Source organism: Mytilus edulis, chromosome 1 (genome assembly GCF_963676685.1).
Source record: "Mytilus edulis chromosome 1, xbMytEdul2.2, whole genome shotgun sequence".
Lineage (NCBI taxonomy): Eukaryota > Metazoa > Mollusca > Bivalvia > Mytilida > Mytilidae > Mytilus > Mytilus edulis.
This window is the reverse complement of record NC_092344.1, coordinates 91,764,483-91,787,207: the sequence shown is the minus strand read 5'-3', so window position 1 is coordinate 91,787,207 and position 22,725 is coordinate 91,764,483. Positions and strand designations below refer to the sequence as shown.

Here is a 22,725-nt window from a genome sequence, read left to right as displayed (position 1 = left end):
AGTGTTATGTACCACCTTACATCCCTGTAGTGTTATGTACCACCTTACATCCCTGTAGTGTTATGTACCACCTTACATCCCTGTAGTGGTATGTACCACCTTACATCCCTGTAGTGTTATGTACCACCTTACATCCCTGTAGTGGTATGTACCACCTTACATCCCTGTAGTGGTATGTACCACCTTACATCCCTGTAGTGGTATGTACCCCCTTACATTCCTGTAGTGGTATGTACCACCTTACATCCCTGTAGTGTTATAAACCCCCTTACATCCCTGTAGTGGTATGTACCACCTTACATCCCTGTAGTGTTATGTACCACCTTACATCCCTGTAGTGGTATGTACCACCTTACATCCCTGTAGTGTTATAAACCCCCTTACATCCCTGTAGTGGTATGTACCACCTTACATCCCTGTAGTGTTATAAACCCCCTTACATTCCTGTAGTGGTATGTACCACCTTACATCCCTGTAGTGTTATAAACCCCCTTACATTCCTGTAGTGGTATGTACCACCTTACATCCCTGTAGTGTTATAAACCCCCTTACATCCCTGTAGTGGTATGTACCACCTTACATCCCTGTAGTGTTATGTACCACCTTACATCCCTGTAGTGGTATGTACCACCTTACATCCCTGTAGTGGTATGTACCCCCTTACATCCCTGTTATTGGCACATTAATTTTGTAAATTGTATTGTAACAAATAATAAATAGTATGATAAAAATAATGGCATATACTTTCATCTATAAAATAATATTGCACAATAACAGAATAAAGGATATCACAGACAAGACAACTGTTAACATGCCTTCATACAAAAGTTTAGGTGAAAAGACAGTCCATACAAAAAGATGATATCTCATAAATGTCACTAATACAGTGTAGACAGACAGAGGCAGTGCTCGGAACAGACAAACAACATGGACACATTTTAGCAAACTGTTCTTTACCCTGAAAAATTAAAGAGAAGATTTAGATGTGACTGTAACATTAGATTCACAAAATTTTCTATGTTTTTAATTCCTTGTTATTTGATTTTTTTTTTATTGAAACAAAAGGCTTTCAGGTTTGCTACATGTATATATTTTCAAAATATAAAATGTAATAAGAAAAACCCCAAAAAAATGGTAAAAATGTTAATTAGGGGCAATTTGCTGCACAAATGCCTATATTAAAGGAACCAATCAACTATTTCCGCACTGTAGACAAATTTCAAAATCTTGTCTTTCTGATCATTTTTGTTTTTGATGTTTCTTCGTACCTTTAAAAGTTTTCCTTATGATAAGCATTAATGATTTGTTTTGGTAAAATTCATGCCTATAACATGTTAAAGGAACAAATCCTTTTAGTTGTTATTCAACAATTTTGGTGCAAATGAACAGTAGGTAAATCTCAACATTTTGAACATTTCTGCCACTGTCAGATTTTCTTTGAAAGGTTAATTTCAAGATAAAAAAAACACCTTGCATTTTACACCAATGTTCTATTTTAGCAATGCTGGAGCGGATCCTGCCATTTTAAAAGGGGCGTTCCCAACCCAGAGTAAAGGGGGGGGGGGGGGGGGGGGGGTTCCAACTATATGCTCCCATTCAAATGCATTGATCATCCCAAAAAAAGGGGGTTTCCAACCCCCGGAACCCCCCTGTATCCGCCAATGCCATGTCACCCATGTTGGGCATGTTATTTTTTACTAGATATCCCAATGATGAATGTAACTGAGTTTGAATCCAATTGTCCAAGTATTGTCAGCTTCTATGCTTCATACAAAAAAATTGATATTTTCCTGACATTGTAAATATATTGTAAGATAATCTTTAAAATTATTTCTACCTTCTAATTGTTGACTTATTGTCTTTGTCTTTATCCTGATGACTTTTCCAATATATAAGTTTTAACAATGACAACATCCAGAAAATAATTCCACCATACGAGGACAGGGTCAACAAACATCCCACTATTATGGGTTGGTAGTCATGGAGACCAATGTAACCTGCTGACACATCTACTGTTGAAATGCTGTTAGAATTTCCCTACAAGAAGATAGAAACTAAATTTTAAAATTGAATATTATTTATTGGTTATTGATTTTCAAAATAGCTAAATTTCTGTTTTTAATTATAACCAGGATAACATTCAACAAAGAACTCACAATTTGATGCTTGGTGAAGTGTGAAAAAGCCTTATACAAAATAAAATGCATTTAAAATAGTGCTAAGGTGATTGTTAAAGAAATAATCATATAATAAATAAACAGTAAGCAGCTGCACCAAGACCACATGATTCATCTTCATTGTGTGTTTGAAATTGTTGCAGGAATATATTGGGATATTCAAAAAGTCACTGAATCTGATGTAAATAAAATGGCTCTATACAAATTTCAACAATAACGTAAAGTTTCGAGTTAAGGAATCACAGCAAACTCAAGTTATGGTACATTATGTAAAAAGTTTATTCTGATAAATTAGTAAATATTAACACATGTAAATGCAAGCCTTTTTGGTGCAGTGATGTTTCACACTAAAGTAAATAAAATTTACCTGATAAAAAAATGTTCCCTGACCCATCCAGAGAAAATATAAAGTCCAGTCAGATATAGAGAATTTTAAGTTTGGCCAGATGTGCAGCTCTATTAATAGATCTTGAACAACCATCATGGCCACTAAAATAATGTTATGAGGTCTAGACAAAACCAAGAGTAATAATATAAATGCTGTGTGTACTTCAGAAGACATTTTGTAGTACTTTGATTTGTCATGTTGAAATTTATTCCACACTGATACTAAAATATACAACAGTAAAGATGTGTACACTATCTGTGCTTCTAAACATCCATTTCTGTAAAAAAAAAAGTAACAATATTATTATAATTTTGTCATCTGATTGTGTTTACAACAAGATTTTAAATTGACATGGCGGTCCAATTTGTTAGCTGGTATGACCTGAAAATTATCTGAAAGAACTCAACTCTATATATCACTAACATATGGACAATGGTATTGATTAAAAATTATAAACCATTCCAGGCCCTTTTGTTTTTCACAAATTAATGCTACAAATAATGAACAAGTTCCATGTCAAATTAGATACCCGTAGCAAAACATAGTATATGTCACATGTAGTTTCTGTTTGTATGTATGTTCTGTATTAATGTCGTGATTGTCTTGTAAATTTATCATACAACAAGATTTAAAAGTGATTTGGAATATATTTCAATATAAGAAAGGCAATATTAACTCATGATTTATATCAACAGGGCAACATCATCAGTATTGTTCATGTTGATTTATCTGTATTAAGGCTGATTTGGACTCATGTCATTTTTAGAACAATCAACAATATTTATCACTAAAGAAACTGTAGATTCATTTATTTTCATGGGTACCAATTTTCATGAATTAAGGAAAACTTGCATGTTCATTGATAATTAATTTCTTGGTTTTGCCAAAACCTGCATATGTAAATGCTCTTTTGTTCCGACTTTGGAAAGTTCCGGGCGGAAAGAACTGACTAACTGGTTTAAAAGTACCACTGGAACAAAGTGACTAATTGAAAAGTTCCAACGGAACATATTAACTAGTTAGAAAGTTCCTTTTTGCCAAATTAGTCAAAACCGGAACTAACAAGTTCCGCCAGAACAAGGTTACTGACAGAACATAGTGGCTGTTACACATACACGCCTACAGAAAATTTGTCATTCTTTGAACACTTAATTTCGTGGTTTACTTGTACCCATGAAATTCATGAAAATTGGTATCCAACGAAAAGTGATGAATCCATGTAGTATATCAAAGGACTTACTTATCTGAAGGAGATAAAATCTGAACTAGAGATCCATTTGCAGATTTGTGTAGATAGACACACACTAGTCCAATACTATAGATAAACTGTTGTAGAATACTCATCCACATCAGTTTACAAAGGAACACCACTAATATGGATACAGCCACTAACACTGACAACAAATACACATTCTCTGGTCTGAAATAGAGACACATAAGCTAAAGATAAATATGCCTTTACTGATCAGCATATATGAAAAGTAATTGTAAAATTTATATATAGAATAATACATGCACAAAATACCTTGGTTGATTATGATAAATAACAATTTTAAGTTTTAAAGTGTAACAAAAATTTCTAGCAGATAATTTCGAAAGCAGTGATTATATATACAGTTTTCTAGCTTGAATCTTGGGGCAGAAGGCTGCTAGAATCTAGATGAATAAAGGACCCTTAAGCACAATCAATATTATAAAATAGTGTAGGGCACTGGATATTTCACTCTGATAATTACCTTGTATATGCCATAACTACATAAAATATACAGCTTTGAAATGAGCCCATAGTATGCATATTAAAATTCTTGCAGGAATGAAACAGAATATTGTATAAGGTATTAGATCATGAGTAAATTAAGTTAAAACAGTACTAGAGAGAAACTTGAGGTAGATATCCTTAGACATATGAAAAATACTTATAATGTGATGGTTAAGTTAAGTTCAATAACTTTAGTTGCAAACAATTTTTTTGTTCAATTCAGTTTTAATGGCAATCTCAACAACAGTGTAACATTTGAATAAATTGATCCAAGCACAGTGCTTTACATGTGAAAAAAAGAATGTGTCCATAGTACAGGGATGCCCTAATCGCACTATCATTTTTTACTATGCGGTAAAAATATGAGTGTTGTTGTCTTTATTGTCGACATATTCATTTTTTTCAAGATGACTGTGAATACCTAGCGGTATCCACTCGTTTTTTCCTTACCGCACAATCACCACACAAGGTGTTGGTTCACTTATATTTTATATTTTATCATTTTTTATGTTCAGTGGACCGTGAAATTGGGGTCAAAACTCTAATTTGGCATTAAATTCAGAAAGAATATATCATAAGGAACATGTGTATAAAATTTCTAGCTGATAGGACTTCAACTTCATCAAAAACTACCTTGACCAAAAATTTAACCTGAAGTGGGACAGACTGACAATGGACGGATGGACAGACAGATGGAGGAAAGAATGGTCGCACAGACCAGAAAACATGATGCCCATAAATGGGGCATAATCAATGGAACATAAAAAAATGGCCTTTTAAAATCAGATGACTAAATAAAGTCCCATTACTCTGAAATAAAAAATCAGAAAATATGCATATCAATCAAAAGAAAGCTTATTTTCACTATTCCAAATAATAATATAAAGTTGGGAATAAATTGATCCAAGAATATTTAGTTAGGGAGCAACATGTTAAAACATTTGCATTCATTCTGATGCTTTCAGACATGTTTATTATAATGAATAAAAATAATTTATGATAATTTAAATCTGACAATAATCCTGTCACATGTTTGGCAATGATTAAGATTCAGCAAAAAATCTAATTGGATAAACTTGGTGATAGAAATTCTTAACAAAACATATAAATTTTAGAATAGTATTAATACCTGATCAACCAATCACCAATGTCAGGAATGTTCAGCCATTTATTTCCTGTCTGGTTCCAACTTCTCATCAGACGGCACAAAAACAACACCACTATCACCATGGCAATATTTCTCCTTGACGGAATGGGTTCTTCTCTTGATGTACATACTTGCTTCTCGTTGCTACAACTGTTTTTATTATGGTATACTTTGGAATGCAGTAGGTGAATTTCTTTAAAATCTCTCTCAACCTCGTTATCAGTATTTGGTAACTGGTATTCTTTCAATGAATCACTTTTCAGGCCATATTTTACAGGTTCAGTTTCATAAAGACTGTTCTCTTTTTGAGAAATGTTTAAGGGTTTGGCATTTTTCAACTGAAAAATCTGTTCACACATATTTTTGATAATAAGAATATGAATGGTTATGATGAAAAAGTACCATGTTTGATGTTCCTCTTCAACAAAACTACTAGATAGTAAACTTAACGTGTGTATAACTGTACCAGTCTGCAATAATATAGATATAGTTCCTCTTCTGCAAATATCCTGAAATGAACATTTTAATATTGATTTTCTGATGTTAAATGTGCTGTTATCTAATTTTAAAAACACATAACATACATTTTCATATTAGGCATTATATGAGATGTTTATTTGTTTTGTTCACTGGAATTCAATGTGACTGTCATACTAGTGAGAGGTTTTGCTAGCTAGCCAGGTTTTATTTATCATTTTCTGCATAAAGAAATGCCTGTACCTAGTAGGGAATATGACAGTTGTTTTCCATTTCGATAAATGTGTTTGAGCTTTCATATTAGAAACTATATATGAGATGTCTGTTTTAACAGGAGTTTTTATTCCATACATCAATATTGGCAGCTCAATATGTACACTGAGCTTTTAACATAACTTGCAGTGCGAATATTTCAGAAAACCTGAAGTTATAAAAGAGTGTCATCAACTTCACTACAAATTCTTAAAATTCTGCATTTTTAATCAATTTAAATAAAATGACATGCATTATTTGAATTCCACATCAAACATCAAGATTTGGCAGCATTTCTGCATTTTTTGTCCACTCAATTTTTCTGAAACATGCAACTAAACCAAATTTAATGAAGCTTTAAATCAAGCAATATTAACTGTTGTTGTAATGATGTTAATTGAATCTTTGAATAACTAACACTGATAAGGAAACCTCAATAACTGTTGCTTTAAATTGATTTCAGTTCTAGTTTTTTTCCCTCAATAAATAATGGTGTGTGTAGGTTTTTTTTCCCTTTAGATATCATTTGTTGATTACATGTAAAACAAATAAAGATACTGATTTCAGTATTTTTTTACTTTCTCCTAGTGGTAATTGACATAAAGAACTAATTTTTAACCACCTTTTTTCTTTAGTGAAACAAACAAAACATCCTTACATCAAAACATGTAAAGTTATTTTAATGAACTGTAAAATTTTTTCCATATCATATAATTTGCTTGTCTTTTAATGTTACCTTAAAAGTTGAAAATAATATGACAAGTACAGAGCCACCAACAAAGGAGCAAATTAAACAGGTCATCATCACAGCAAAAATTCCCAGCATGCTTAGCTGAAGTCCTCTTGAAAGGACAGTTGAGTCACAAAGTAGGTCACTGTGTATCCAATCACTAGTACAAACAGTCATGTGACTAAATGTACCAATGAGCAACACAATAAGGAACACCTGCCATGACAACCATTTTTGTCTGTTGTTTCTGTCCATTGAAACTAGTGTAAATAAAATCTGAAGAAAATACATTTTTGAAAAATAAATATGAATAGTACAAATATATGCTGAAATTAGCTGAATGACAAATCACAAAAAAACAAAGCTTGGGTTTTTTTTGGTACTATTACTTGAAATTGGATATTTGCAATTATAAATTGCTGTTCTATCTATTTGCTTGTTAAGTTTCTTTCTTTTAATGAACATCCAGAACTAGAGATTTTGAAAGTCTGTATAATTTGCTTGTCAATATTTCCCACTGGAACATCTAAGAGCTATTAAACTTAAAGGGAAAGTTCGCAAAAAAATCAAAAATTGATATTATGTCCATTCTGTATAAAAATTCTTAAATTTATAGATATTAAAGTTTTATTCCGCTAGATAAGAGATCACCATCGATTTTAAATTTTGAGTATCAATTCTCTGCGTTCCGCCATTTTGTCATCTTCTACGATAATAATCACGATATGTCTATAAACCACAAAGGACCAAAACTACAGTAACCGACGTAGTCGTAATTGCGTGTCGATATCTTGTCAACCGTACGGTTGTTTTATCTGACTAACTAACTTGATACGGAATATGTTCTTATTTTTGTTAAATAACCATAGTCTGTTATTTTTAAACTGTTAATATTGGAATTAGTGAAAAAGTCAAAGTTAAAATCTTAAATAAGTGTTCCGTGAAAATTGTTTTCGAAAATCTAATTCGTTCATAATTCTGTAAAGTAATAAACTTTATTCAAATAAATTCGGATCTTCGCTCATCTGATCACCAGCATGGCTAAAGGTATTACTCCCAAAGGTATTGTGAGGGGTGTGAGGTGACACGTCCAGGTATTCAAGCGATTTCCTGTCGGGCTTGCAAGTTCATGCATCGTTTCACTTCTGTAGGTATTGGTCAGTGTACAAGGCCGATAACTTATAACTTTCTATTTTGAACTATCAGGTGTATAATATACATCTCTGTCTTGCGTGTCCGAAAGTGAGATAATATACTAGTCATTACTTAACTCATACGCTTGTTTATAAATAACATTTCTGGTGTAAAGAATATTATTTATAAAATATAAATAATACCCCAAAAAAAAGATTTGAAGAAATAAAAATCTATTTACATATTTTTTCCAAGGGTGAATTTGGGAAAATGTAATATATACTCGTTGTGAATAGTAAAGGACAGATTGAAACATACCAGAAATATTGATTTAAAAAATGTACGCACTTGTCGACGATTCGTTTATACGCCTGGATAGAAAGTTACGGAACTATAGCGCAATTTAAAATATATACATATATACATTGAACATAAGAAAGAAACATACATTTTGTGTAAATTGGGGTAAAAGATTTGTAAATAGACTAGTCCACGTATGCCAACAGTATTTAATCAACGAATTCGATAGACTATTGTATACCAAAAGAAGAAGAAGAAGAAGAGAACCAATTTGATTTAAATACAGGTCGATATATAACTTGCTTTGGTTCATCGAAGTTATGAACATAGTAAAATCACAGATTTATATATCAATTAGATTGTTCTCGAATAAAGGAAGACATTCGTCATTATCACAATTGTTCCGACATTCATGTAATATATATGCAACTGGACGTACACTAATAATCCCCAATGGATGTGAATATTTTCTAGGAAAACTATTAAGTATTAAAGTTTCCGAAATAAATTTCGGGATTTATTTTCTTTCTTGATATTCAATGACAGCAATTTAAAGATTAAACTGCTTGTCCGCTTTAGGGGTATTCTTGTCAGTTGAACAGACTTATCATTACATTCAAAAATAGGGAAAGATGACATTAAATTCGTTGTCTTTTGTTTTTAAACATCGTTGGTCAAATAGCTAAAGTATTATACGTTGTGAGACGAAGACTATTTTAATAAGGACGTTCCCGATTATGAATAAATTTGGTTGACGTTTTTCACACTTGAAAAGAATATCTATTCGTAATTTTTCGATTCCATTCCAAGAAGATCCTTAAATTTCCTGTCAATTTTTTAAAATATCTTTTTTTTTTTTTTTTTTTTTTTTTTTAAATGTGTGTATTAAATGCTCCCTTGTTTTATAACCCACTAATCCCAATAGACAGTCACACCTGGCAAGGTGTGCCCTAGAGGCGTGGTTAAATACCGAAGTGCAAATAACAATTTACCTTTCAACAAGCCATCTACGAGTATTGCCACAGAACCGTGAATACACACATCGTATAAACCTAGTCATAGCAGAGACAGTAAAAGGTCAATAAAAGTACACTAACATATTGTCTTTACAGATTATTGTACTTTAATTTGTTCACCTTATCAGTCCGAAAATGCATTAATCAAAAATAAATTTATAACTTTTTGTGTTGTCTAAAAAATTCATTCGGATATATACGTTTAACATAGAAAATTTATCTCATGAATATGTACATTGGATGTCTGTGCGTTTTATCTTCTTATTATCGGCTGGTTATTAGATGAAGCATAAGTCATCGGCGCGCTTACGATTACGTTAAAATATCATTAAAAACCAAGACTTTTATTGATTGTATTTTAAATCCCGGCATGCAAAAACCAGGAGAAAACGTCACGACCTACAGGAAGTTGTTAATATTTTTTCATTAATTATTGAATTTCTCCTTTATTACTGCACATATAGCGATAAAACTTTGTGAATATATATATTATGTCATAATGAACATATTTAAACCATAAGTAGAAAATTGCGAATTTTCCCTTTAAATCTGATGAGGGACTGTCTTGAAATTTTTCCCTCTAGGAAAAGAATTAATGAAAAGGTGTAATCATTTGATAATTTCTAACTATAGCTATTTGAGTAGCCAAAATAGCTGGAAAGTGGGACAAACAAAACTCCCATAGATAATTGACTGAAAATTTCGTACCAAAATCTAAAAGTATATTCATAGTACATGTATAGTATAAGATATTTTAAAATTGCATCTAATTTCTCATATGGCATTTAATATGAATATTAAAGTTGTGTAATAATACAAAATTTCAACGTTTCCTATCAGGGCTGTTCCAGAAAATACTATGTCCCCCCCAGGGAAGGCAATTTTTTAAAATATTATGTGGGTGGTTGTATTTGAAATACCAAAATGCAAAGGGAGTGCTGTTCTAATTAAATTTTATTTCTGTGGGTGGTGGGGGTTAAAAAAAAGTGCCGTCCCTGGGGGGGACATAGTATTTTCTGGAACAGCCCTCAGCATGATACAATGATTTATCATATACTTAGACTAAATAACATATGATTTTTACCGTATGATAATAGCATTAAATTAAAGTATTTTCCATATTTTTCGAATTGGTGCTTAGCGGGCTGATATGAAAAGTTTATCACATGCTTCGATTGTTATCACATGCCTTTCCGTAACGTTATCACATGGCATTCCGGTGATACTCGGCAAATTCCGGAAACTACACCTCAATGCTACGTTTTCAGTGAAAAACATTACAAAGTAGTGTACAAAACAATTATTTGAATACTGGAAAGTATGTTGTGTAAAATAATTAAATTAAATTAAAAAAAAAACAGAAAAAAAATATTGAATAAATGCATTTTGAAGTTTTTCTGAAACATTATTTAGAAAGATACTTTAAAAAAGTTGACTTTTCTAAACAATGTTCATTATGTATATTGTTGAATTATTTTTTTGTCGATTTGTTCATATTAAAATGTGGGTTTTTTTCTCTGTTGAGGCATATGATAGAAAGATTTCATATTGAATGAATCAAATTTTGGGTCCGACGTCCGTGAACTTTTTACTCTTTCAACTTCTTTTCGGGAACCACGTATAAGGATCAATATATGAATCTGTTATCTTTCTCTACTGTTGAAGCATATGATAAAAAGATCATAACATGTCATTTTTCATATCGCATGTATTATCAGCCCTCGAGCCATGCGGCTCTTGGGCTGATATTGAACCTAGGGCTGATAATACATGCGATATGAAAAATGCCATGTAATAATCTGATAATATCTATCAACTGTAAACATATCATCAATCTGCTACACATGTATATCCTTACCAACCAGAGCAGAACAATAGAAACCACCAATCCATAACCATCATACTGCGTAATGGATGATGACACTTTTGTTGACATCAATTTTATAGAATCTTCAAACTGCTTTCTCAACTTGAATCCTTGTTCTAGACTTACAGCTGTTGACATGTTGCTGTTTATCCATGTTAAAAATGATTTGTGTGTCCTGGTGTACAACTGATAACCTTTATCTGAAATATTGTAAAACCTTAAAACATATTTTAGTGAAAGACATCAAGTGATGGCAATAGCTCACATGGCCTAATTGCCAGGTGAGCTAAAAATGTGAAGAGGGGTTTGGTTGGTTTTTTTTTCACATGTAAAAGAGAAGGTCACATCAACACTTATGAAAATGTAGCCATAAGTCCTAATACTTATTTTCTAAATTGACCCCACAACACATACATTATACTTTTTTTGTGGTTTAAATACAAAAAATAGACATACACTTTTTTTTATTTCTGTGAACCACTTGGAGTTTAAGAGTGATAGAAAGCTTCAGGCAAGCATACACTATTTACATAGTAATTCATAAAACTTAAAAACACAATAATTCATAATTTTTTTTTTAATTGAATTATTTTACAGGGGATCATTTTTAATTTTAGATCTACATCATTCAAACTATATTCAACCTTATCTTTATCCAAATGTTATTTGAGAAAAAGGATATTTTAACACTAAAGGTAATCTACCCTTTTTTCACATCTTGTGTAGACAAACTGTTTTATTGATATTAATAATACTTCAGGAACTGTCAAAATGTTTGTATAAAATATTAGGATATCTAAAGTTCTTTATCATTGTTAGATAATTATTAGACAGATAAACTTGACAATTACAAAATAAAGCTGTCAATTTACAGGTATTTATACTTCTTTTATTACAAGTTAACAGGTGACAAGTGTGCCTTAATTTTCATGTCAGCAGGTGTGATTGTTAGAACCTTGAGGGCATCCACATAGGTAGATGGAACATTTGAATCCAAAAATTAAAACTTTTTTGGTTTATTTTCCCCCCATTTTTGCAAAAATGTTAGCACCTTATTAATACAATATATTCAATTCAAAATAAACGCTATATTTGTTATACATTTTTTAAAAAGTGAAACACTCAACTTAAGACCATATATTCATAATGTTTAGAAAATAGGTATAGTTGTGTTTGGGCTGAATTTTCTTGGTTTTAAGGGAAACTCCATTATAAGCTTGACTTTTTATCTGACATAAGTCTGTTATAACATATTATAAGACTCCTAACTGGCTATAAATAGCCACTCAGTTTAACTGCTTGGACACTAAGCAACACCAAAATGTCATTATTTTCTCTTCTACCCCAAAAATGAATACTGAGGAATTCAATGAGACAAACCATATCAATCAAAAACTTGTCCTTTTATTCCCTGTAAACAAAACAAGAATTCTTAAAATATGGATGTTAGGTTTTATTACTGCAAAAGAGTCCCACACACAACAAAACATGCAAACAAACATGAGAAAAAAATCTTTTAATATCAGTTTTTTGTAAGGTGAAAAAAAAAATATGAATCTAAAAAATTCAACTCCATTATAAATTCTAAAGTGATAAAATTTGTTTCATTTTCATTTTCCCCAGTGTTTGTTTTTACTTTACCTAATTCATAGTCTGCAACATTATGTTGTAAAACTTCTGATACCTGGAGACCATTGACCATCAATGCTACAAGCTTCTGTTGTATATCAAAACCAGCAAATACATCTGTTACTACTGTACCAATATTGTTCTTTGGTATGGGTGTTCCTAACAGTAAAGACAATGTCGGTGCTAAATCAATTTGTTCTATTTCATGAACAGGAATATCTGTAAAAAAATATAATCATTTAAGTAATTAAATCATATATTTGTTATATCTTAGATTAACTATTGAATGAGTAAAATGAAAGAGCATAATTGCCTGTCCAAAGCCAGGAACCTTTTGCAGTCCATTGAGAAATACAGTCTGTTTAACAGATCTGTTTGGTCTCTTGTAGAGAGTTGTCTCATTTGCAATCATACCACATCTTTTTATTTTTATATATCTACTGTATTCACAATTGACATTTAGTATGGAAAATAAGTAATATTTTAAAATTTGAATGAAGCTTGCAATCAATTGTTGTTGTTACATTGCTGTCTTGTTGACATATATTCCCTTAAAAAAATTTCATACACATCAAATACAATTCCATCGATTGTTGAAAAAAGATAATAAACACATTGCCAGCTCTCTGTCAATACCTTTCTTTTTCTTCTGTGAACTGATTTCTCCTGTTCTAAGGAATATGACTGGTACCAATATCTCACTTTCAGTTGCTCCTCCATGTCCGCCCTGGTCACTCATACCATGATCACCACACACAATCACTAAACTGGGGACATCATTCTGGTAAAGAAATATTGTCAATAACTTTTTGCCCAAATGTTGAGAAACAAATTCAATTACTCAATAACTTTTAATTGTTTTCTTGATGGTAAATTCATGTGAAAAATATAACAGTTCCTAAGAAAAATGTGATGAAAATATTAGAAATAATAAATTCAGCAAACAGGAAATACTTATTGGACAGATCACACATTAGAACTCATTACTGTCAAGCTGCTGACCAAATATGGTCATTGTGTTTAGTTGTTTCTGAGAAAAAGTATGACATAGATACTTATTAGACAAACAATATGTTACAATATAATCCCAACTCTTAGAGTGGTTTTTTTTGCCACTGGACGTTAAGCAACCAACAACCAATCAATCATAGAGTGGGGGTTTAAAATATGAGATCAATTATTAAGATTACAGGAAACATTGTATACAAATAATGCTATAAAAATTAAATCGAAATTTTATTTTTAACATATCTATCCCTGTGCATTATTGCAATAATTAAACATATTGACAAGTAGAATAATTCTGAATTAACAATTATCTCGAAAGAAGTATTTATTGTAACCTACAGAAAACTAATAAAAAACATGTGTATATGCAAAAAAATGAAAACCTTTTGTGATCTTCAATCTTTCAAATAATATTTCAATAGATTGATTTTTATAGTATTTAAACAATACCTTACTCAATTCCTGATAAATGTTTCTGATAATATCATCCATTTCTTTTAGCTTTGGACCTATGAGTGGACTGAAGGGACCAGCTATATGTCCTATGTGGTCAAGCCCAAGATAGTGTAATACCATCATATCAAAATCAAGTTCAGAAAGCTCTTTTTCCAAGTGACGGGTCACATTATTATCAACCTGTAATCATGCAGATGAATTACATGTATTTAGACACAAAATCATACAACATATAGTCAAATATAAAGTCTGCTGTTAGCCATACCATTTTTGCCAATTATACACTTAGTATTAGTATGCATATAAACATTTGTTAAAAATTTTCATGATTAAACATTTCATATCCTTTACATATCAATTAATGGTTTTTTCAACAAATTAAAAAAAATATTACATTCCACTATATATATTTTTTTTATGTTCGTCAATGAAAATTTTCTATAATAATATATTTACTTTCTATTGTTATTTTGTGTTGTATAAAATCAATTGATGTAAATAGAAATTTACACAATGTAATTACAGTTGTTTTCCAGTGTTTAACTTATGCTGATTTTTAAATTTAACAAAGTTCTGCTAAATGGTGACATTGATAACATGCTATGGATAATAATGGAAATTTGTGTAAGTTGTGTAAGTTAATATCACTTAATAAATGATTACTCTAACCTCGGTATAGTCAGTTACAAAGAATGAAGTTGTCCCTTCATATCTGACAAAGTGGTCCGGGAATAGATTAAGCCATGTGTCATCACCATAAAATACCATCTTTTTCCCATGATGCTTCATTTGTGTCACAACATTGTCCTCTGTCAAGGATGAAGAACCAAAGTTCATAACTACATCTACAAACCCTGGGATACTGCCAGTTGTCAATGCCTACAAAACATGTTCAACATGCATGGATATACTATCATATGTAAACACATTAACCTTTGATGCTAAGTGGCATTCTTTAACTTTTCATTTGGAAGGAGATGTTAAAACACTTTCATGCCGAATGTATCCTTAAGGAAACATAAATTTCTATTTTTAGACGGTCACAGTGCAAACAGTAAAAATAACCTTTTGACATTTTTCTTGGCCCAGTTGTTCCATAGATATTATGATAAACACCGAATGCATTCGATATATAAGTATCGGGCGTAAAAAAGCGGTCAATTTTTTTTTTATTTTCGAAGATTGTTGAAAAAAAACCCATTCATTTTCCCCAACCCTAAATTTATCAAAACTGGGGTATGACATGTACATTATAACTTTTTCCTCAAATATCAAAGGGAGAAGTTTAATTCAGCTTGCTGTTGAATACTTTTGTTAACTGTCACTATGCAAAACAAAAATAGACATTACTTCACTTTAAAATCTTTCAAAAATATCATGCTCAACCAATCCAAGTCTTTCTAAAAGGCTATCAATGCAAAATTTCTTGGTATTGTTGGTTGAACTGGAAATGAGGGTGGGAATGATTTATGTTCTTTGTATCTTACTTCTTTAATGTTTAATATCCTGTAGGTTCTGAGTAGTACATGAAGTCTATCTTGGCTTTTTTAAGTCATCTCCATTCACTTTTGAAAGATCCTTTTTATGGCTTCACACTTAAATGATTTTACATTTAATTTTCTGACGGCACAGAATGATGGTACATTGCCAAGAAATTTTTAGCGGGTAAAGTTAAACCACTTTACACCATTCCCGACGCGATTGTGAGTAGTACCTCTGGCCAAAGGGAAGCCAGTCGAAGTGGTAAGGGTTTGGACACTTATGACGTCACATACAAGATGCAGTTTTTTTGTACTTCAGGGGTTCTAATTTTGTATACTTTGTCTCCTGATGATGCAATCTAATTTGGCGAAACATGTCGACAATAAAAGTTGCAGTTTATAACTTAAGTGTTTTCGTCAATGTAGAGGTATTTGATTTTTATCTGACAACCCTGCATACCATCTTGTATCTACTTACGGAAGCACAAAACATAGGTGTTGGTTCAGCAGTTCTTTATTTAATAATTTTTTATGGTAAAAGTCATTTGAATTCAATACTGTACAATTTAATTTTAGGAAATTGATTTGTATGTTTTGCATGCAAATTCCTTGTTGACATAATTATTCAAACGGTAGATAACTCTAGTCTACATTCCTGGAGTTAAATTGTACTTTTATTGAGTTAAAACGTCTATCATGTCTATGAGTATGGAATTTGCATAATTTCTTGTGCTTGAAATTTTTGATAAATTCCATGTTTATTTGGAAGTATAATGTTTTGAGCAGTTCATAACAATTCCCATACAATGTATTTTGTATCTATAGATAGTGTTGTGCCTGGCACAGTACATTCTACTAAAAATGTACTGTTTTCTTCTCAATAGAAAGTGGTGTGGTATGTACAAAATAAACATAGTATACAAAGTCCCTGGTCTCAATTAACTATCAATTTTAACTGTGATGTAAAACACACCTTTATTCTTGGTAATGTAACAGTTGGAGGTTTTACTATGGCCACAAATGAATTCATTCCATCTAATTCTTTTTTACTTTGAAGAAATGGCATCTGTTCACCTCCAGCAAAATCAACTCTTAGTGCATCAATTAACACAACAACTACTTTTTCATAGAGCATTTCTGAAAACATTTTTCTATACACATTTGATATCATAATATCATTTGAGTGCAACTTCTGAAAAACATTTTCATGTGAAGATGTGTCGTCCAATATTTTCTTCGGGGATATGAAACTCCTAAGAAAAACAGAATATGCTAGTAACGTGGAAAATATAATAATGGCAATAATGAATATTTTCATTTTTTTCTACATGGGCGCAGACATCTTGTTTTGATTTCTAGAGTTATTTCCCTTGCTCCTTAATTCCAGAAATTCTCTTTATCACTCAAAATCCTCAGTGAACTTCTGAGACAAAACATAGGTATAATATTAAATCCAAGAGTTAGATTCGAATTAAAAAAGCATAAAGTATCATCTTATTTACAACTAATATGAGGCAGGCATTACCTGTAAATGGGGACGAAGTCTGTATGAATTATTTTTTTGTAACTTAATTATTTGTCAAAAAAAAAAGAAACGGAAATACCGTAACGTTTCCGAGTTTGGTTCTGTTGTTAGGGATTTTAGTTGTGACGTTATTTAAATTATGACGTCATATGCAATGTAAACAAAGAAACGCTATCATTAGGTAACGTTTTTTTCATATCAAGGAATTATTAAAAATGAAATTGGTATTGCACGTTTCTTCCTATTTTATACTAGACTGATAAATATATATTTTACTCAAAGTTTCATACAAACGAGACCGGAAAAAGGAAGTATATTGTACATTTCTGCGCAGGTCCGGGATTCCAAAACATGACATAAAAAAAATTGAACGATTTTGAGTTCATTAGTACAATGAAAAATTCGGGAAATTTTCCCGAATTTTTTTTTTTTATTGAATTTTCTACTGTTATTGGGGACTTCGTCCCCATATTACTGTTATTGGCGAAAATTTTATGAGATTTGATAAGAAATGCTGATTTCATAATATAGACCTAACTATTTTATTTATTTCTCAAAGTTAATATCATAACTTGGACTAATACATTTATCTATTTGTCCAAGACTTAATTATATAGAATCATGAACCGGTAAATTCAATATCGTCCGCATGCAGTATAGGTCAGTATAGGTACTTGGGGACAGAACAATTGTTTTTGGCCCTCCCCCTTTTTTCCCAAAATCCGTAATTTATTCCCTAGTTCAATTATTTTTGCGTTTTTCTATCCACAACGGTCACTGATATACCTCATTTATGGGACAAACACTTCTATGAAGAATAATCTGACAATTCGATCATGCCACCGGCACGGTTCACTTTTCTGTACACATTATTGCAATATAACACTCATGAATTTTTATATGATAATACATGTTTATTTGCGCTTATGTTCATCATACGTTGATCCGTCACACCAAGGTCCAAGGGAAGGGTTGAGCGCTCACAAATGTGCTCTCCGTAATGCCGCATCAGGGGCGGATCCACTGAGCCATTTTAAAAGGTGGGGGTTCCAACTATATGTCCCCTTCAAATGCATTGATCGTCCAACAAAAATGGGGGTTCCAACCCCCGTAACCCTCCCCCTGGGTCCACCACTGGCCATATATAAAGCTTTCTATGCGGAACGGGCTTTGCTCATTGTATAAAGAAGGCCACACGGTGACATATAATTGTTAATTTCTGTGTCATTTGGTCTGTTGTGGAGTTGTCTCGTTGGCAATCATACCTCATCTTCTTTTTTATATGTCACATGTCGGGAGTCTGTAGTTTAATGGGGTTCGTTGTTTTATGTCTATCATTTTTGCTTATTTCGTTAATGATAGTTTTGTTATGAGTTAGGCCGATAACTGTTCTCCTAGAAGTGAATTATTTCACATTTTTCATGTGTGGTCTTTTATAACCGACTATACAGTATGGATTGCACTTTGGTGGTTTGATGTTTTTTTGCAATTATATCATATCTTATTTTTATATACATTTCACGAGATTTAGTTTCTGTCTATCATCTGTGGCGGATCCAGAAATTTGTGTAAAAAAGGGGGGCATTAATTGCCTAAGAGGGGACCGCCCTTGTCATGCATCAGTGATTCCCTAAATAATCAACCACAATTTTTACAACAAAAGGGGGCCAGGGCACCCTGACTCCCCTTAATTCGCCACTGATCATTGATTCTACAAAACCAAAATTATCCATTACTAAAATCTCTTCAGTTTTCGATCTAATATTGTTGATTTGAACATTATTTTCTCTATCGTCTATAGATTTTGCCCCAAAAGTACATGTCAGCGGGTAATCAATAAGTTACAAATAGACAACAGGCTGGCTTTTCTTTATTTTGAAGTCGTTTTCGTGCATGTTCTCGCTGCTTTCTTATTTATCAAGAACCATATCTACTGAACGGCAACTTTCGAAATCATCAATTTTAAACCATAGCTCCTTTTTGCCACCAGTAACAACTCTAATTAAAAAAAAATAATGGTTAAATAGTTTAAAAGTGACGACACGGAACCGACATGAAGTGAAATTTTTCTATAAATATCACATGATCATGGGCTTTCTCTTAATTTATAAAAATATTGTTATTGAATAATTTTCTTCGAGTTTCTTGTCCTTCCCTTATTCGCCAATAGCTTTTCTGTAAACACGAAACCTCTCTTTAGTACTTTTACCTATAACAGCATAGAGCAAGTGCATGTTAAGACAGCATCTCAATTTAAACAAAATCCAGATAAAAAACTGGAAGTGACACTGGAAGAAAAAAAATGAATTCACAGAACTACTTTACAACTAATATGGCAAAGTTAAATTAACAAATAAGAAACGCATGTAAAATTTAAAAAAAATCGCTCAATTCCATCTCTATCATCTTACTTTTCATGATCTCCATGATTCTGTGCATGCTGATTGATAACTAAATGCTCTAAAGAGCCTCTGCTATTTATTGGTAAAAATCCATTTTAAAGGGCAATAACTCTATAAAGAGATCTAAAGAGTTTTAAAACTTACAATTACAGACATATTTGTAGATCTTGTCCTGCTGATCGTTTTTTGCTTTGAAGTTTACATCTACATTTTTATCTATTTACACTTCTCAAAATAGTAGGTAGAAACTCTCCGAAAAAAATAAATCATAAAAACTTATTGAAGGGAATTACCTCCAAGAACGAGTCGACTACAATTTCCAATCAGGATGATAGAGGCACATGTCCGTCAGATTTTTGTTTACCAATTAACTATTAAAAGTCAATAGGTAAACAAATAAAGAGACGAGTGCCTGTGCATGATGGCTTAATTGAAAATATGGTATTGCTGATCATTTTTGCAATAAAAAGTTTGTTTTTATCTATTATATATGAAAAAAAGAAGATGTGGTTTGATTACCAATGAGACAACTCTCCACAAGAGACCAAAATGACACAGCAATTAACAACTATAGGTCAGCGTACGGCCTTCAACAATGAGCAAAGCCCATACCGCATAGTAAGCTATAAAAGGCCTTGAAATGACAATGTAAAACAATTAAAACGAGAAAACTTACAGCCTTATTTATTTACAGCTAGAGGCTCTTAAGAGCCTCTATTGCTCACCCGACTACTTGGGTTTTTGAAATCATTTAAAAAAAGATAAAATTTGGCTACAAAGTAACAACACTTTGCCAGCTCCTCATTAAGGAAGGAACATTTATGCTATGTTTGGTTTCATTCCATACAGTAGGTCTCTAAAAGAAGAAATTTGTATGTATTTCCCATAAGGTCCTATGTTTAACTAAGTCCCCCACTGGCGGCCATCTTGGACGTTGGATTGGCGACAAAGTAACAGCACTTGGTCAGCATCTCATTAGGTGCATTCATGCTGTTTGGTTTCATTCCATTCAGTGGTTCTCTAAAAGAAGTCATTTGTATGTATTTCCAATAGGGTCCTATGTTAAACTTAGTCCCCCGCTGGCAGCCATCTTGGATGGTGGATCGGCTACAAAGTAACAACACTTGGTCAGCACCTCATTAGGAACATTCATGCCATGTTTGGTTTCATTTCATTCAGTGGTTCTCTAGGAGAGGTTCAAAATGTAAAAAGTTAACGCCAACGACGGACGCCAAGTGATGAGAAAAGCGAACTTGGTCCTTCAGGCCAGGTGAGCTAAAAATAAACGAAAAACAAACATGCAACACATAAACAAACGACAACCACTGAATTACAGGCTCCTGTCTAGTTTTCAAAATAAAAGGGGGAAATGCAAAATAATGGTGAAAGTCGTCATAAAGGGCAATAACTTCAATAAGGGAGCTCGAGTCACCTGACGCCGTATTTCGGCCATGTTGAATTACAGATCTTGACTTCAGTGTTGATAACTTTTGCTTGTAAATTTTCTGTCCATCTTTTATAGTTTTCAAGTTTTTAAGATAAAATATTATCATTTAAGAGCAGTTACTCCAATAAGGAGTCGTCCGATTGTTTGAGTCATTTTTAACTATGTGTAGGTTATGTCTTGCTTATCATAGCTTTCAAAATCAAAAGGCTACAACTCCTATAAGTCTACCAACAATTTGACTGATATGTACAGTCACGATATCTCAACAATTTTCCCTGATCAGATTTTCTCTTGGTGGTTTTCAGGGCCGTAAATTGCCTGGCCTGTAAGGGGAGGCAGCCTGCCGAACGGAGCGACGCAAAAATTTTTTTTTTACCCATTTTATGCAGATGATATTTTTTCGGGCATTTTCCATGTATGCAATTTGACGTCCAACGGCTGTTTTGCCAGACAAGCTAGCTTGTCTGGCAAAACAGCCGCCCCAGCTTGTCTGGCAAAACAGCCGCTGGACGTCAGAGTAATCTCGGACTAGTATGAATGTTCCTTCACAGAATCCACCACTTGTTAGATTTTTGCTACATTTCATAAATAAGCGCCTTGAATATATTCAATCTAATTAAAACCCGATCTCTCATCGCTCCTGTTTCTGGCTCCCACGCGACATATCAGAAACAGGAGCGATGAAAGATCGGTTTTTAATTAGATTGGAATATATTGAATACAGTTATAAAACAAAGTTAGGGGAGGGTTGGGATCCCGCTAACATGTTTAACCCCGACACACTCTGTATGTGCCTGTCCCAAGTCAGGAGCCTGTAATTCAGTGGTTTTGGTTTGGTGATGTGTAACCTATTTGTTTTTCGTTCATTTGTTTGCACATAAATTAGGCCGGTTAGTTTTCCCGTTTGAATTGTTTTACATTTGTCATTTCCGGGCTTTTATACTTGACCATGCGGTATGGGCTTTGCTTATTGTTAAAGGCCGTACGGTGACCTATAGTTGTCTCATTGGCAATCATACTACATCTTCTTTTTTATTTATATTAGATTGGGTGTGCCGTTAAAGTAAGATTCTTTTTACGTCAGTACACCTTTCCTATATTGCCTAAGATTCTTTTTACGCTTCATCCTGCTTTATGACTCTTCACAAGCTATTTTTTCTTAGTTTAATAAGGGAAACAATTTGCAAACTTAAAATGAAAGCCAAATGTCATAGAAGTTAATAACTAGTCACTGTACTGCCTTCAACAAATCCATACCACATATTACCAAGGATTTGTTCCATATTCTTTAGCAATAAAGCACCGAACTTAAAGTTTTCACTGTAAGGAATTATTGTTTGTCAATTATATATTGATTGTAACAAGTGTATTAATTATATGGTGAAAGGATTGTTTAGATTTCAATGCTAGTGTACAGCACTATTGTTTGCCATTTCGTGGTCAGTTTTTTATGTGGAGGAAGGCACAATGTCTCGAGATAACACACCAGCTTTAGGAAGGAAAGCTGACTCTACTCTACATTGCTTATAC

General features: G+C 32.5%; 1 protein-coding gene across 1 annotated transcript; it reads right to left on the bottom strand.

Moving 5' to 3' along the window:
• Positions 1 to 720: 720 nt before the first annotated feature.
• On the bottom strand, positions 721 to 17,191 carry LOC139494836 (GPI ethanolamine phosphate transferase 2-like). The gene is made up of 12 exons (XM_071283005.1): positions 16,795 to 17,191; positions 15,010 to 15,219; positions 14,335 to 14,520; positions 13,513 to 13,657; positions 12,889 to 13,095; positions 11,239 to 11,447; positions 6,937 to 7,206; positions 5,454 to 5,980; positions 3,806 to 3,985; positions 2,545 to 2,842; positions 1,838 to 2,037; positions 721 to 958 (listed from the first exon to the last, which is right to left on the bottom strand). Exons 1-12 carry the CDS (start codon positions 17,137 to 17,139, stop codon positions 751 to 753), a joined length of 2,985 nt encoding a protein of 994 aa, XP_071139106.1. The 5' UTR covers positions 17,140 to 17,191; the 3' UTR covers positions 721 to 750.
• Positions 17,192 to 22,725: the final 5,534 nt, after the last annotated feature.

Coding starts and splice junctions, on each gene's coding strand:
- LOC139494836 (XM_071283005.1), bottom strand. CDS start 17,139: ATGAAAATATTCATTATTGCCATTATTATATTTTCCACGTTACTAGCA. Junction 2,843..3,805: donor ATTTTATCTCCTTCAGATAA/GTAAGTCCTTTG, acceptor TTTTTTTTACAG/AAATGGATGTTTAGAAGCAC. Junction 959..1,837: donor AATAAGTCAACAATTAGAAG/GTAGAAATAATT, acceptor TTAATTTTTCAG/GGTAAAGAACAGTTTGCTAA.